Here is a 16,643-nt window from a genome sequence, read left to right on the forward strand (position 1 = left end):
GCCATTCTGACCATTCATGATTCCCAGCTGTACAGGGTTATCATTGCAGTTACTTTGGATCAAGATAAGTCTTTAAAAATCAGTGACCTAATTCAATATAATAGTCACAGGCTGCATTACCTCCCCACAATCTCTAGGTATACACAGTACTTACAATGTCAATGAGAGTCTAGACAATCATATCACTTGAATCTACCTTCTTTGATAACTCTCTGAATCACTTTCAAAGTTAAAATTGCAGCTATTATCAGTAAAGCACGTCTTGTGCCTTTTGATTCGGGTGTCAGACTAACCTTGGTTTGCAATCCTGGTAATTCATTAGCTGGTAAGACATTGAGCAAATAACTTAACCTCTAATAGCCTCAGCTACCTTATTTCTAAAATGGGTAAATGATAATAATGCCGTATCTCATAGGTTTGCTCTGAGGATTAAATGAGACAGTGCAGTAAAGCACCCAGTATAAGGCCTGGTAAGTGCTCAACAGATGCTAATGATAAGGTTTAGCAAGCATCAGTGGTTTAGTAAATTCAGGTCTCCTCTTTCCCCTACACACCTACACACACAAGAGACGTTCACTCCAAGCACTTACATGAATTTCTTCACCAAAAGTTGACAAATCTTTAGCATACCTTTCCCTTCCCCCAGAACATGGGGTCACAAGGGACTAGAGTGGCAAGCTTCCTGCTCTATTTGATCCCCCCGCCAACGTGACACTCCGATAGGGCTCATTCAGGCTCTCTCCGGAGGCCTCCCCAAGAGCAAGGCAGAGTGGAATAAGCTGGGATTTGGGTTGCTACTTTGGGGGGACAGATTTCCCAGCCTCTTTGAGTCCCAGACTTTCCACTTATAAAACGGGCAAGAGATGCTTACTCAAAATCGCTGTGATGATTAGTACTATAATTCAAAACTTAAGAGTGCTTGGTACCAAGCAAGCACTCTAAATAAAGGGACAGATTTTCATTATGATTATTATTCTTAACTTTTATTGTCTCAGGGCACACCATGGCTGGGCCCATAGCTCCTTCCCCATGACTTCAAAACATGGGGCTGAGACGTTCCCTCTGGGGCCTGCCTAGGACAGATCCATTTCTCAAACCGGAGCATTCCGGCCACGCCATCCCACCCATTCCCAGGATAAAACCCCCAATTCCTCCAACCAGGCTTCCTATGATCTTGGAAGCCATGCTCACTTTCCCAAACTGGGAAGCAAATTCAGTAAGAACCTAGCTCTCGGGTGTCTGCTGAATTTCAAATGGGGTCAGCGTTCACTTAGTCCTTGTAGTTTGTAGGTGGCAGGTGATTTCACTCTACGAAAATCCATGTAGACTTAGAGAAGAGATTATTCATGGGGTAAATTCTCTTCACACAGGAATTCTTGTTTTGTTTTGGTTTTTTTCCGATAAAAATGTACATTTCTTTCAATAGTAAATGTCTTTCTATGGCATTTAAGACTTGGCTGATAAAAATCAGATTGTCATGTACCTTTGGAAGAAAGAGATCTTCTGAATACAAGTAGGAACATGTACACAATTTCCTTTATTCATCAAATACACATTGAGCACCATTGTATGCCTTGCATCGGGCATTCAGGAGGTCACCATAAGGAGGGCACATTCTCAACCCTTTTTCCCTGTCTAGGAATACCTCTGCTCGCCACCCAGAATTCCCTCACGAATAACCGCACCATCTCTCAGTCTGCAGCACTGGGTAACAAAATCATCTTCAGACACATATGAGAGCTGGTTCTGATTTGAAGGAGGAAACGATCTGTAGGGGATTCATGGATTTTGGTTTAGCCCAGATTTTGTTTGATGCTTAGGCATGTAAATAATCTGAAAGTCAGACACTCTCTTCTCTTGTGAAAAGAGCTAGAGACACAACAATAAGAACCAAAAATGATGCAAGAATAGCCTGTCCTGACATGTTTTCCTGCTCTGACACATTTGGAAGCTCTAAAAGTAGAGGGAAAAGATGGGTTATAGAGTCAATTCAACTTGGATTTGCCTTCCGACTCCTCCACTGACCAGCTGGGTGACTTCAGTCAAGCTCCCTTCCCTTCCTGAGCTTCTGTTTCACATTTGTAAGAACAGAAATAATAACGGGCGCTTTTCAACACGACCTCGAAGTTTCCATGAGCTAGTGTTAACGGTTACGTAAAGCACTGAGAACAATGTCTGGCACAGAGAAGGTACTATATAAAAGAATTATAGCAGGAAATATTTATATTTTACTAATAAAATAAATAATAGCCTTATTTCCATTAATAGCAACTTTCTCTTCCTTTTGTTTAATAGCTTCAAGCCCTTTCAGCTTTTCACCCCTGTTAAATACACTTCTGTTTTGAAACAACTGGTTAACCTCTGTCTTTGCACCAGAACTGGGTTTTACGGGTCAGTAGGACCCACAGTCTGTGAAGTGGGTCACTGAGGCAGAAAGAGACATGTCCTGGGCCCAGGGACCCTTGCCACCCTAGGCTGATGCAGACTGGACCTACTTCTTGGTTTGTGAAACCACTTCTTAGTTTGACCCACACTCAACCTGGACCCAAGGCTCCCTAAAGAGCACAGGAATGTCAGAGGGCACCATTCTCAGGGGTCAGAGACATCACCCCAGGGGACTCTACCAACTCCCATGAGCCCCCATGCAGGGAGAGGATCCAGCTGTGAGGAGCCTGGCCAATTGCCCAGCGCCCTGCCCTGTCCACGAGCAGCAGATTCAGGGCTGGGGTCAATCGCTCCTTCTGAAAATTGACTGATCTTGCTCTGACCCTGGAGTATTGACCGGGGACTTCTCCCAGGAACAAGAAGGAAGTTTATCATCTTGCATTTCTGACTGGGATGAACCCAATGTACACCCTTCACAGTGCAGGGGTGAAGAGAAACCTAACCTCAACAATGCCCGGAATAATGGATACAATTGTTCATTAAAAAAACCAAACCCAAACAGCCATTCACCTCACTTGGCAAATGTTGGGTGACCTTGGGAGGCACAAATCTTTGGAATGAGAGATACTTTGGTGTGCGGTGGTCAAAACTGTCGATTAGAGTAGTTCTAAATCCCGTCTATCCTTCTGAATGGACCCAGAGAGTCTTACGATTTGGTATTTAAAGAAGAAATTAGTGACATTGAATGCCTAGCTGATTCTGTTCCTTGAGACTTGGGCAAGATCCAGCAGGACTTCCAGTGACTTGGACAGGCGGATCAGGCTTGGGTATTGACCAGAACAGCTGGAGACAGGCACTTTCCTTGGAGCGTACGTGGAATTGTCAAGGAGAGGACCCATGGTCTGGGCTTGAGCAGCACCACGATGGGTGCTTTGGGTGGTCAGAGACAGGAAAGGGGGCCACGGGTCCGGATTGGGGTAAGGTGGACAAAAGAAGGCTCAGTGTGGGCCTCAGAAGGCAGCCTCCTTTACAAGCATGGGGCCAGGCCTCGAGCTCGTGTTTTGTGCCTGCCTAATTGGCAATTTCTGAGAAGTCAGGGTAGGAATCCAAGTCGGCAAAAATATCGTTGGGATTCCGACAGCTCAGATTGCAGAAGCAAGCATTAATCCACAGGGCCTGGCGGGAGAAGCCAGGCCCGTCGGGACACTGGAAGGAGATGTCGATGGTTTTGGACTTGTAGGGGATGCAGCACCTGTTGTCCGTGCAGACCCCACAGTACTTGGGCCGGTACGAACGTGTGCTGCTGCAGCCGGCCAGCGTAAAGTTCACGGGCGCTTCTGGCTGGTACACGGCCAGACACTTCTTCCCTTCCTGCAGGAAAGGAGGTTTCAGTTGAGACGCTCAGAGGATCAACAGCCACTTTCTTCCCTCCAAGCCCTCAATTCTTCCCTTTTCACTCTCCACGCACTCCGCCTTACTTTCAGATTTGCAGCATCTTCCAACTGGGAAGGACCACCCCAAATACAGCAGGACCCAGTCTTATTACGCAGGAGGAAACGGAGCACAGGAGGGGACTGCCTAGCTGTGGTGGTACCTCTCAACCTGCGATTTCCCTTCCCTCCTGTGTTCCTGCCTTGCCAATGCCCAGTCCCTGGTCACTTTCACTAACACGGGATGCCTTTGCGGCTGCTTTAGCCAATCAAGTACCCCTCGCTGGTTAGGGGCAGAACCATCATGGCCTCCCTGATTGGGGGATGCATTTTACCCTAAACTCCTCCTCCTCTGCCTCTGATGGACTCTCACACACACCCTTTCCATGCAATTTATTCATTCACAATCCATGCAACTGAATTGGCATTATCTAAAGGGAGTTCTGTCTCTCCACAGGGCTGTGGGCCACTCGAGAGTGGGGCTCTTTCTGTGTCCCTGCAGTCTAATTCTGTGCCTGGTGCATAGTAGGCACTTACTAAACTCACTGAATGAATGGTTATTGGGGTCTACTATGTACCGGCACCATGCCAGAAACAGGGGTAGAGCAGATCCAGGCGATGTGGGGTGGGTCTGAGGCTTGTATGATTGATCTGAGAGCTCTCTTAGGCACATAATTATGGAAATGAACTTGGGTGGAAAGCATGAGCCAACAGCAAGGGACGTGAATTAGTTCGGTGGTGAACCCACCTCTACCTCACAAGCACCGTGCATTCACCCAGCTTAGGACTCTGCTCCTCTTTGTCCTGTTGCTGGTAAATTTCCCTTCCATGTTTTCAGTTTAGAGATGTTTGCTGAGTACCAAGCACCAAGAATACAAAGGCTAGTAGGGCAGGGGAGATAATCAGAGAGGAAAAAGAGACAAGGGGAGGAACTGTGGGAAGCTAGGCTGTCTTGTCTGCTGGACAACCCTCTCCTCAGCATTCTCAAGAAACCACCAATGCTCCCCAAATGGAATCAGTGCTGAGTTTTTCTTTCTCTTTATTTTTCATGTGACACCAAGGCAGATGACCAGTCCTAAGGCGTTAGCAAGGAGGTCCTGGGTTAAGCAAATCAGATCCATTTCTACCTCCAAGGACCGGGTCTTAGTCTACTGTGGTCACTACACCCTGATCCTTTATTTTAATTATGTTTGACTCTCAAAGCTGGAAGGGATGTCTGAGACCAGTTCTGGTGTTTTACCAATGAGGGGACTGGGGCTCAGAGATGCAAGGAGATTGGCCATGGTCACACGCAGTCAGCAGCAGATGGGCATTTGACTCCAGCAGTCCTGAGTCCCGCTGTCCCCTACTGCCCCGTGTGGCTGTCACGTGAGTGGGGGCTGGCCCAGGAGCAGTCGGTGAGGGGTCCTTGGAATCACCACAGGAGAGCACTTCTGAGGGACCCTGGGATCTCTCCAGAGTCACCTTGATTGTAATAACATGGTCACCACTTCCACTGAGTGAAATTCACAACCCACCAACCCAGTGACACATGTTATCCCAAGAAACTGCTACAACGTGGGCTTAATTATTATACAAACAGCCCCCCACAAGCAAGCTCAGGATCTGGGCTCAAAGCCAGGCTTGTCTGTTACGTCCGAGACACCTGCCCCACCCTGGGAGGTGGACCCACCTTGATGTGTGGCCAGAGGTCCACGTCACACGGCCGCAGGTTGCAGAGGCGGCTCTCCTGCTCAGGCCAGCACTGGGCATTGACGTTGGAGATGCGGGTGGAGACCCCCAGGCCGCAGCTGGTGGAGCAGGGGCTCCAGGGGCTGGTGTAGGCTATGCAGTTCCTGTGCCATGGCTCTATCTGATCCATGACCGCTGCGGATGGGAACCAGATGCCCTGTGAGTTTCCAGTCTCTGTCAGCCCCCAACTCCTGTCGTCACCGCCCTAAGGGCTGGGGTCCCTGAACCTCAGGCAGGAGAGAGGTGGGCTGTCCCTCAGCACAGGAGGGCAAGTTGGCTTCTAACCAGCACAGTTTCCCAGGGAGAGGAGGACCATTCTGAGCTCCTTATACCTCTCCGGAGGGAGGACCATCTTTAGAGACAGGTGGACCTAAGTTCAATTCCTGCTTGACCACCTAGAGGCTGTGTGATTCTAGACAACTCACTCTGGGCCTCAGGGTCTTCACTAGAACAATAACATCTGCCTTGCAGGGCTGGTACGTCAATAAAAGGGTCCAGATATTGACTGAGTACACATCAGGCATCTGCAAGGTGCTGGGAATAAAAGGTTAAAACACACTGTTCCTGCCCCTGCAGAGATTATGTTATGTGGGGAAGGTCAAAGGGAAGTGCCTGCACTGTAGTACTAGTATTTCATCTGGGCGATGCTGCGGGCATCGTGGTTAAGGGAACACGCAGGTTTCAGAGGCAAATGGCCTGGGTTCAGCTCTGAGCACCACCACTTAGCAGCTGGATAGCTTCCAATAAACTAGCTCCCACCTCCGTGTCCCCACCTGTCAGAGGGGTTGACAGTAGCACCTCTCTCCCTCCTGTCCCAGGCTGGGGACAGAAAAGATGGGTTCAGACACGTGACAGCGCTCAAGCTGTCCCTGGCCCTTAGTAAGCCCTCAGTAAATGTGAACTGAATCCCAACTCTTGGCTGGTTCTATCAATGCGTGTATCCTGGCATCCAGAACATGGAAAATGGAGTGAGCTAGAGATGGAGGCAGGTAAAAAGCCAGTAAGACCAAGGAGAGATCTCACAGAAAGATGGAACAAGATACCCAAGAGAAAGACTGGAAGAGGAAGCCAGTCCAACCTGGCACACACATGCATGGAAACCACAGAGGGGAACGGGCAGAGACGGTAGGTGTGCAGGGGAGACGGATGAATGAATGCAGGAATAAATGAGTAAGAGAAGAGGACGGACAAGACAGAAGAAAGAAAGAGGACAGAAGAGAGGAGAGTCCGGGCTGGGATGAGCTGGGGCTGCAAGCAGGGACGGAGAGGGCAGTGGGGAGGGATTTGCTTAGAAGGATGAAAGGGCTTTGGTTTCTGGGTCAGCCACTCGGCAGGGGCTCTACTTGTGCTCAGTCAGAACGGGGTCACTAGGCCACACACAATGACACGATGGGCAGACAGCCGCTGCCCTGCACCCTCACCCCGTGACCCTCCTGTGCTCTGCCCTGGGAGGCCTGCTGGGGACAGAATTTCCCCGGACACCTCCTCCATGGGCAGGGGATTGCTGCTTCAGGGGGCTGCTCAGCCCCACGTGGGGCACCCCAAGCCCCATCCAGAGAGGCTGTGCATCCCTGAACTGTAGGGGTGGCAGTACCACCCTCCTTCCTGGTCCAGTCAGACCCCTGGGGGCGGGCAGCCTGGGGACAGGTCTCTATTCTGGCCTTTACACTCCCCTCTCCCCTCGCCTCCCCTCCCCTCCCCTCTCCTGTCCAGTTTGTTCTTCTCTGAAATCCTCCCCCACTTGGCTTCTGAAACCCTCTTTCTCCTGTATCTGTCCTGCCTCTTGGATTCGTCTTCCTCAGCTTCATTCTCTCTCGCACCTTACATGGTGGTGTCGCAGGGCCACATCAGTGGTCCTCCATCGAGGCAATTTTGCCCCCCAGGTCACAACTAGCAATGTCTGGAGGTATTTTTGGTTGTCACTACTTGGCTGGAAGGCGCTACTGGCATCTAGTAGGTGGGGGCCAGATGTAAGCCTCCTCCTACAAAGCACAGGACGGTCCCCTCTATAAAGAATGATCCCGTCCAAAATGCTGTCAGAACCGAGGTCGAGAAACCCTGCTCTACGCAATCTCTCTGAGCAGTCTCACGCACTTATAACTTTAAAAAAAACAACCAGTATCCTCAGAACGCCCAAACTCCATTGCCATTTCTTCACTCCCTCATGTCCACTTGCCTGGTGGACACTTTCCTTCTAGAAGTGTCCTCATCTGCTGTCTTCCATGTCATCAGACCCTCCTGGTTTTCCCATTACATGCTTGGCTCTCCTTCTCTGTCTCCCCCTTGGTCTCCTCTTCTGTCCTCCCTCAAACATCAGCCCCCCCCACCTCTGCCCCAGGCCCCCCCAACACATTACCCCTAGGCCATCAGCAGCTCTAGGCCAGAGACTTCCAGAGGTCCCTCTCTGCCCCATCTCCCTCCTCCAGTGCTTCCCCCGCAGGATGCTCCTCTGGGTGATCTCATGGGCAGGGCACCCAGCCTCAGCCTCAACCTGTCTCCGGCGAGGGGGCTCTCCTCCCCAGAAGTGCTCCCTGCGTTGTGTCCTAAGTGATGACGAGCCCCGGGAGTCTCTGTACTCCTCTCTCTCCTTCCCCCCACCCGTTGTATTGACGCCGAGCCCTTCAGTCTTACTTGTCCAGTTCCTCTTGCATCTGTCCCTTCCTTGACACCTCTGCTCCCACTGCCCCAATTCAGGTCTCCTCAGCCCATATATCCATCCATGCATCCCTCCATCCATTCATCCATCCATATGACGAACATCGATTTGGTACCAGCTGAGTGTCTGGCATTGGCTAGGCTCATGTAAGCTGTGGGTGAAACGAACAGGTCTGTCCCTGTCCTCTGTTTCCGGAGCTTCCTCTGGCCTGGCTTACCTGGCTGAAGTCTCACCTGTCCACCCATCCCCCAGAGTGAGCGGGAAGCCATCCACTCCCTCTCTGCCCTTCCACCTGCTGCTCAAGCCTCTCCTCCCAGGTACCCACACACCGGTCCTTCCTCCGCCTCCACCCCTCCCCTCCTAAACTCCTTAGTAGGAGAATAAGGAACCGCACGTGTCTGCTTCCTTCTTTACGAAGCACTTCCTCCTTTTACGCATGGAGGATCCCATAAGACAGGTGGACAGGTGGTCGTATTTCCATTTTACCAGCGGAGAAATAGGGTCCCGGAGGAGATGTGACTTTCCCAAGGTCACACCGCTCCTGAGTGGTGGACTGGGGACTGGGGGCCAGGGGCTCCTGTCAATCACAGGTGGGCGGTCAGAGCTCCGGGAGGGTCCGCCCCCCCCACCCCCGACCCCAGGGTCCGCCCTCCCCCCCGCGCCCTGCGCCCCGCCCCCCGTGCGCAGCACCCACCGAAGGCGCCCGTGTGGCGCGGCGCCGTCTTGCGTGGCCTCCTGGCGTCGTCGTCGCACACCCACTGCTCGCAGCAGCGCCCGGGCACGCTCACCCGCCGGGCGTGGCGGCACCAGACGCGCGGGGGGCGCGCGCGGAGGCAGAGCGGCGTGCAGCCCACCGCGCCGCCCACGCACGTGCAGTTGTACTTGCAGTTGGGCTGGAAGGACTGGCCGTTGTTGTAGCGCACGCCGTCCAGCACGCAGCCCACGCCGACCACCTCTGTGGACACAGGCGCCGAGGGTCAGGCAGGTGGGCTCCGGCGGCCCCCCGCAGGGCAGCCCCGCCCCCGCTGGACCACACCCCCCCATGTTCCCATCGTACGGGAGGGGCAAAGGCAGAGCAGTGTGAAGCCCCTGGGAGCGCCAGTTCATTTAACCCGCGGAGAAACCCGCAGTGCCAGTCTGGAGCGGGGTGAGAGGCCGGGACAGGGAGCCGTGTGGCTAGCCCCTTGTCCTATACATCAGGTGGCACAAAACCTGGTCCTAACAATTTTTTGCCTCCAGGGTCACAGTTCTGAGCCCAGCAGACTAGACGTAAAGGCAATTCGAACACTTTGAAACAAAGACTCAGTTCATTCAATGCAAATTTATAGAGTCGTCTAGGTGCTGGGGATTTAGTAGTGAAGCAAGGAGACAAAAAACCACGCCCTTGAAGAGGTTACATTGTAGTGAGGGACAGAGGAAAGACAACGGACCATCTAGAATGCTGATGGGGGCAGTAAAGCAGTTGATGGGATTTGGGGGGGGGCATGGTTTGCAGATTTAAACAAGGTGGGCAAGCAAAGCCTCACGGAGGTGAGGATGCTTCAGCAAAGGTGGGAAGGAGGTGAGGAGGTGAGCTGCCCAGGTCTTGGGGGAGGAGCCTTCCAGGCAGGGAGGGGCTGTAGGCAGGAAGGCCCGAGGTGGGAGCAGCCTGGGATGTGGGAGAGGACAGGGAAGGGTGAGAGAAAGTCAGGAGGCAGGAGATGAAGTGAGAGGGGGCTTCCCTGGAGGCTCAGCGGAAAATACAAAGCTCTTAGAGCTTAGAACTGAGGCTGGCACACAGTAGGTGCTCAATGAGTAACTGTTGAATCAATGATATGAATTATGTTTCACAAAAACACTCGTGGTGCTGAGTTGAGAACAGACTGATGGGGTACGGGTGGTGTCAGGAGGCCACACTAGGAATCCAGGTAAGAGGTGGTGGTGCTTGGACCAGGGAGGGACAGCCAGGAGGAGAAGGGCTCAGCTTCTGGGTATATTTGGAAGGACTTGCTGACAGATAGGATGAGAGGATGAGAGGAGAAGCATCAAGAAGGACTCCTAGTTCTGTGTCCTGAGCCCTGGAAGGAGAGGGATTCCCTGTCCTCAGAGGAGCAAGGTTGGGGTGGGTGGACTCAAGTTCCTCACTAGACACGAGATGCCTGGTTGACATCAGAGTGGCCGTGTGGAGCTGGTTCTGCAAGCCTAGAGTTCCAGGAGAGATCTGGGGCTGCTGGGCCCCCACCAGCATTCCCACCCTTGATGTCGGGTCCCACCCTGAGGGCAGTGTCTGGAAGTGCAAGCAGAGAGTCCAGGGCGGCAAGGGCATTCACCCGAGGAGGGCTGGTCTGCCAAGAGTTCCAGCTTATCTCCTGGATCCACCTGAAGGTGAATCATCATCATCATCATCATCATCATCATCATCATCATCATCATCATCATCATCATCATCTCTGTATCTAACAGGAGTGAGGGTTCTTGGTTGGCTGACCTGCTTTGTGTTAGGCTTCCTTGCATTGCTGACTTCATCCCATAAGGAAACGATACCACATCATCACCTGCATTTTCACCTACAGCAAACCTGAGTCTCAGCGGTGTTGAATCACGCACCTAAGGTCACAGAGCTCGGCTCAGCAGAGCAGTGAGGGCAGCCTGTGGGAATATTGGAGTGACTGCTGGTTTCCTTGGGAGGTGATTGTGCCGGAGAACGTACAGAAAGGAAAGGCACCAGCACTTTCTGCCCCTCTGATCTGGAGCCAGGCCCCATCTGGTATCTCATGCGGTCCTCGCAGTGACTGCCCTAGGAGAGCTTTGTTTCCTTCCTTTGGCAGAGACGGGAACTGGGGGTGTGGGGTTAGTGCTCGAGGTCACCCAACAGGTGACTGATGGAGCTGCTCCCAAAGCCTGCGGGCTCTGACTCCACCATCCATTTCCTTCCACCAGACACCGGTAAAGGAGGGGAAATAGGAAAACCAAACAAAGCAGAGGAAGCACTGGGTGAATCACTCATCTTTGCGTTCTGAGTCACCCCTGGCGGCGCCCTCTTGCTCCAGGGAGTGTGTGCGTGTGCGTGTGCGCGTGTGTATTGGTGGAGGGGGAGACAGGAGTGCTGAAGCCTGTCTCTGCCCTTCTGTGTGGGAACATTTGGTGGAAAGGGCAGTGCTGGGTGCCGGGAGCCCTTAGCACAGTGGTTCTCAACACCAGCTGCACGATGGCACCGCCGGGGGAGCTCTTTAAAATTCTGATGCCCACACCATTTTATTTATTTATTTATTGTTTTGCCCTTGGTAGCTCCCAGGTGAATCCAGTTTGCAGCCAGGATTGGGAACCTTTGCCTCTAGAAGTTGTTCACGGTCTCCTGGGAGGTTTAGGGGATGGGGACAAGGGATGGATGATATGTGTGGTGGCTGTGGATTGTCCCATCAGCGGACTCTGGCACCCCTTCCTGATTCGATTTCTTTCTGACTAATTGAAGGACCAGGTCCTGGCTAGATGGGGAAGCTGGCTGAGTTTCCTTCACCATTCAGACTTGCAAGTCCAGGCATGAACTGGTGGGTTTTCATTTTATTGACGGACTTCAAGGAACTCAAGTCCCCTTGCTGTGCCATCTGGACCTTTACTCCCCTTGCCCCACCCCTGGAGGACTGTCACCTGCCTGGGAACAGGGACAGTGGGCCATGCCTTGTAACCCCATTGCTGTATTATCACTAACCTGTGTTCACCGTGTGAATGAATCAGTGGATGGATGGATGGATGTCAGGTGGGGTGAAACCTACTCTGTATTGGGCTTCTACCGTGTATCAGGCACTCGACATCCTAACCACCCAGAGAGGAAGGCATTATTCATTCATTGCATTTTCCCTGATGAGGAAACTGACACTTAAAAAGGTTAAGCAGCTTTCCTAAAACCATTGTACTAGTTAGTTGCGGCACTGGGGTTCGAACTTAGGTTGTCTAGCTCCAAACACCATGCATGGGTCTTCTATTCCCTCACTCTTCAGATGGGCGACTCTGAGCTTGGAACCAGCCCTGCCCCCAAACTCTGAGGATGACCGTGGACAAGGCTAAGGGAACTTCTACAAAGGAAAGTTGAAGCACATGAGACGTCACCAAGAGCAGCCGACCACATTTTAGGCTTCAGCCTCAACCCCCACGCGAAGCTGATTCGATCAAGCTCCTTAAGTGACGTGCCCAAGGTCACGTAGCCAGTAAGTGGCAGAGCCAGGAGGCAAAACCCAAGTCTGTCTGCCTGTAAATTTCATGATCCTTCCAGCAAACCACACTGCCCTCAATCCTGACCCAGCTGCATTGAATGCAGAGTCATGTTTTGTCCACCAAAATAGCCAAACAGTTTAATTCAGAGGTCACTCTCGGCCCACAGATGTATTTAGTTTGGCCCATGGAGTGTTTTTAAAAAGAGTTTTGAATGTGTTGCCAACATTTACAAATCGTACACAAATCTGGATTTCTTTCTGGATTCACTTGAAAACTGAGCAGACTGGATCAGACCAAACTCACTTTTCTGCCTGGCCTCCGTGGCCAAAACTTGCATTCACTAGTTTTCCATAATCCCTGTGATCCTCTCTTTGAGTTATTTGTGCCAGTGTTGCAGCTGCTCGTTTTTATTTCCTTGTCCTGGCTTAATTACACGCACATCTCGAAGGACAGATTTAGCCTGTCCTGGGGATCGTCCATTGGTTGTTGGTCATTTGCTGACAGATTGTGTGTGTGGAGGAACTCTTCTTTCTCTTTCCCCTCTGGCCCCGAAGCCTCTTCCTCTCTAGCGCCTCAGACCCTGGACTCTCTTCGTTCTCGCATTAGGGTCTCATGAATTCAGACACTATGGCAGCATTTCCGGGAAGATGTTCAGTAGAACACTGGTGAATTTAGTGTGTGTGTGTGTGTGTGTGTGTGTGTGTGCACATGTATGCATGCTGCGTGTGTATCTGAGTGAGTGTGTGTGGTGGGGTAGGTGGGTGATTGGGTAAAAATCTGCCTGGAAAACGTGTTCACTGTGCAAATAAGTTCAAAAAGAAAAGTCTTCTTATGACAGCTCTCTTTTTGGAATTTGACAATGGATGTGAATGTTTAAAACCTCTGAAAAGTTCTGTTTCACTTATTGAACCTTATTCGTTCCAATGTCTGTAGACCTATATGACCAGAGAACCCTTGGCAAGTGTAGTACTCATTACAGTCTCCTGAAAACCACAGTCTTCTTTTCAAATACGAGGAATGGAAATAGAGACACATGATGAGAGGGAGCCAAGTGAAGGCAGGAGCTGACATATAAAGAGAGAGGGCTGGGGGTGGATTGGGAAGGTGGGTTTCCAAGCCCCTGGTGGTAAAGGCAGGCAGGATAAGCAGTTCCAGGGTCTGTACAGTCTATGGGTCCATGAGAGAATGTCTATAAAGTTGTGGTGCCTGGCACGTGGTGAGATGTCATTGCAACTTTAGAGAATCGTATAGTCACAATGAATGTCCTTTTAATGACCTTAAAAAACAGCTGTAAAAGGGGAAAGAAATGATGAGACAGTCTCATAGACGTGGAGGGGATTCTACTGCAGGAAAGCTCAGCCTGGTTTCCTTACCTGGCTACAAGGAGAGAGTATATGAGTGACTATATACATTAGCAGTCATTCTCAAACCTGAGTATGAGAATCGCCCAAGGAGCTTGTTAAAGTTGTAGATTCCTATCTCCACTTCCAGAGAATTGGAATGAGTAAGTCTGGGGTGGGGCTCAGGAATAACATTTTTAACCAACACGTCAGATGATTCTATGCAGATGGAATCTGCAAGTTCTCACTGAACAGAATTTTGTGGGGCTAATAATGAGTCTCAGTAAAAGGGGGAAAAAATGGAAAGATGGCAGAATCAATGGTAGTTACTTGGAACGCTAAAGACAGATGACTTGGTATGAAAGTTGAGGCATGAACTGAGGTCAAAAGAGCAGAAAGTGCTCATAAGTTAACCATGATTGTTTTGACTTGGAATTTTGTGCATAACCCTCATCAACAACCCACTTCAGGAAATATAATGGGTTAACTGAGGATGAGAGAGTCTGCTGTGTGTGAATATGCAGTGGGGTGTATTAGAATCACAGTTATGGGGAAAGCTTGATTCAGCATTAAGGGAAGAAGGGAGTTCTTGGGTTTATGAGGCTTTGCGTAACTTTTCAGAAGTTAGGCTGCTGCATCATGATGCCTAGTGACCTCTTTTCATCATGCTGGATCAGGTATCTTGAATAAATGCTTAGATGATTCAAGCTAAGTGAATAACAGTCCAGATAGAAGCAGGAGACCAGAAAGTCCCAGAAATGAGGTCTCTGAGAACAACAAAGGAAATGGTAGAACCCTGTGAAGAGCAAACAAACAACAAACAGCCTCTCCCGCGGCATGGGGCTATTATAAGGACAAAGAGTAAAGAAAAAGCAAAGGCAAATAGAAACCCCAGGAAAAACAAAAGACTTCATAATAAAGGAAATTCAAACAAGTACACTATCTCATGTCACAGTGAAAAACATTTACATAATCCTAATATTGTAAATAGTGGTTTATAACCAAAAACCTGACGATGATATTGGAAGATGGGGGAGATGTCAGTTGGTATTAAGGAACTCAGACATTAGCTATCATATAGGATCATTCACAGATTATCCACAATTGATATTTCAAGCCAATCAATATATAAGAGAAGACATGTATTGAGTATTTGCAACTACCAGAAGAAAGGGCTGAAAGTTAAAAGTGACTGTGGTAACCAGAGGTACATGGGTGGGTGGTAGGAAGGGATGGTCTCAGGCTGCTGGTTTTTATTCTTTCAAGGCCACTAAATGTTTTAAAACCATGTTACTTTAATTTACGATATTACCGAAATATCTGGAGCTCTGCAGGCTCCTGGTGCCCCTGGGAGGTCATGGGCATCCAGCAAAGAGTTCTACCGCTAAGAAAACAGAACCAGGCTTAGGTCTTGTCTGGTGGATCCCTCTTCCCTGGACTCATCCATGGATGGAGAACAGAGAAGACAGCCAGGTTCTGGATGCCAGAGGAATGCAGCTTCCCTCCCTCCTCAGGAAGAGCCCAGCCTCTGGCCTCTAATCATGGCCTGGGCTAGGGGGCGGAGCGTATTTCCTGAAGAACTGGAGCCAGGCCAGAGGAAGGGCAACGGGTGGGGGGCCCTGGGCCCGAGCTGGGGGTGCTGGGGGCTGGCCGGATGGTGCGTGAGGGGTGTCACTTACGTGCACATACTCCTACTGCGTACCTCGGGCTGTCCCCGCTGTAGTCACAGTAGAGGCCCCGGTGGGGGTCGCAGACAGCAGCCTCCGTGCAGTTGTCCCCGAGCTGCTGAGCACACATCTTACAGCATTCGCAGCCGTCTGTGACGAGGCTGACCCCCAGCGGGCAGCGGGGCGGGGATGGCGGGCACTCGCACGGCCACTTGCAGAACTGGGGGTGTGCAGGGGTGTCCTCCAGGGGAGCCGGGGTGAAGACCGTGGCCGCGGGAGCTGGAGAGAGGGCCTGCAGGGGAAGGGCAGACATAAAGGGAGCTGCCAGGTAAGGGGTTCAAAGGCCAAAGGTCTGCAGTCACCTTCCCATCTTCATGGTGTTCAAAAGGTTTACGCGAAATTATGTTTCTCTACCATGCTTTTAATAGCCAGACGTCTCCTTTCTCCTCAGTGCAACCATAGGAGGAGCCGGAGTTCAGAGACTGAAGCCAGTTGCCCGAATTCCCCAGCTGGCAGGCCGGGGGGCAGGAAGCAGACTCTATGTCAGATCTCTGGGCTCCGTGCGTGTTTCCTTCCCTTCTGATCATCCCGAAGCCTGGGAGGTCCGTGAGTTGGCCTCGATTAGTGATGAGGGAGCTACAGCTTTGAGTAAATGCCTTCTGATGAGTCACGCTGTGAGGCACGGCCCACACCCCATCGCTCTTTTCAACCGGTTGTTCTTTTCTCTGCCTCCTAAAGATCTACCCTCTCCACTGAGGTTTCAGGTGTACAGCACAGTGATTCAGTTATACATACATACATAGACACATACACATATACGTAAATTCTTTTTCAGATTATATCCCCTTGTAGGTTATTACAAGATATTGAGTATACTTCCCTGTGCTATACAGTAGGTCCTTGTTAGTTACCTATTTTAGATATAGTAGTGTGTATCTGTTCATCCTAAACTCCTATTTATCCCTCTACCACCCCCCTTTCCTTTGGTAGCCATACAGTTGTTTTCTATGTCTGTAGTCTACTTCTGTTTTGTAAGTAAGTTCATTTGTATCTTTTTTTTTCAGATGCCACATATAAGTGATATGCATATTTAACATCGGGTGTCAGGCAGCTATTTTATTTTATTAATTTTCTTCTTCTTCTTTCTTCTTCTTCTTCTTCTTCTTTCTTCTTCTTCTTCTTCTCTTCTTCTTCGTCTTCTCTTCTTCTTCTTCTTCTTCTTCTTCTTCTTCTTTCTTCTTCT

At 50.5% G+C, this 16,643-nt stretch overlaps 1 protein-coding gene across 1 annotated transcript; it reads right to left on the reverse strand.

The window, feature by feature from the left end:
* CCN4 (cellular communication network factor 4) lies at positions 1–15,713 on the reverse strand. The gene is made up of 4 exons (XM_036830934.1): positions 15,413–15,713; positions 8,897–9,157; positions 5,484–5,681; positions 1–3,752 (listed from the first exon to the last, which is right to left on the reverse strand). The coding sequence occupies exons 1-4, from the start codon at positions 15,711–15,713 to the stop codon at positions 3,457–3,459; spliced, it is 1,056 nt and encodes a 351-aa protein (XP_036686829.1). The 3' UTR covers positions 1–3,456.
* Between the last annotated feature and the right edge of the window lie 930 nt (positions 15,714–16,643).

This window comes from Balaenoptera musculus, chromosome 17 (genome assembly GCF_009873245.2).
Source record: "Balaenoptera musculus isolate JJ_BM4_2016_0621 chromosome 17, mBalMus1.pri.v3, whole genome shotgun sequence".
NCBI classification, from domain to species: Eukaryota; Metazoa; Chordata; class Mammalia; order Artiodactyla; family Balaenopteridae; genus Balaenoptera; species Balaenoptera musculus.

Bases quoted from the DNA above. Each gene is read 5' to 3' on its own strand.
- CCN4 (XM_036830934.1), bottom strand. From the start codon at position 15,713: ATGTCTGCCCTTCCCCTGCAGGCCCTCTCTCCAGCTCCCGCGGCCACG. The intron at 9,158-15,412 runs GTAAGTGACACC...CTGTGTCCACAG, and splicing joins CGCAGTAGGAGTATGTGCAC to AGGTGGTCGGCGTGGGCTGC. The intron at 5,682-8,896 runs GTGGGTGCTGCG...TCCCATCCGCAG, and splicing joins GCGCCACACGGGCGCCTTCG to CGGTCATGGATCAGATAGAG.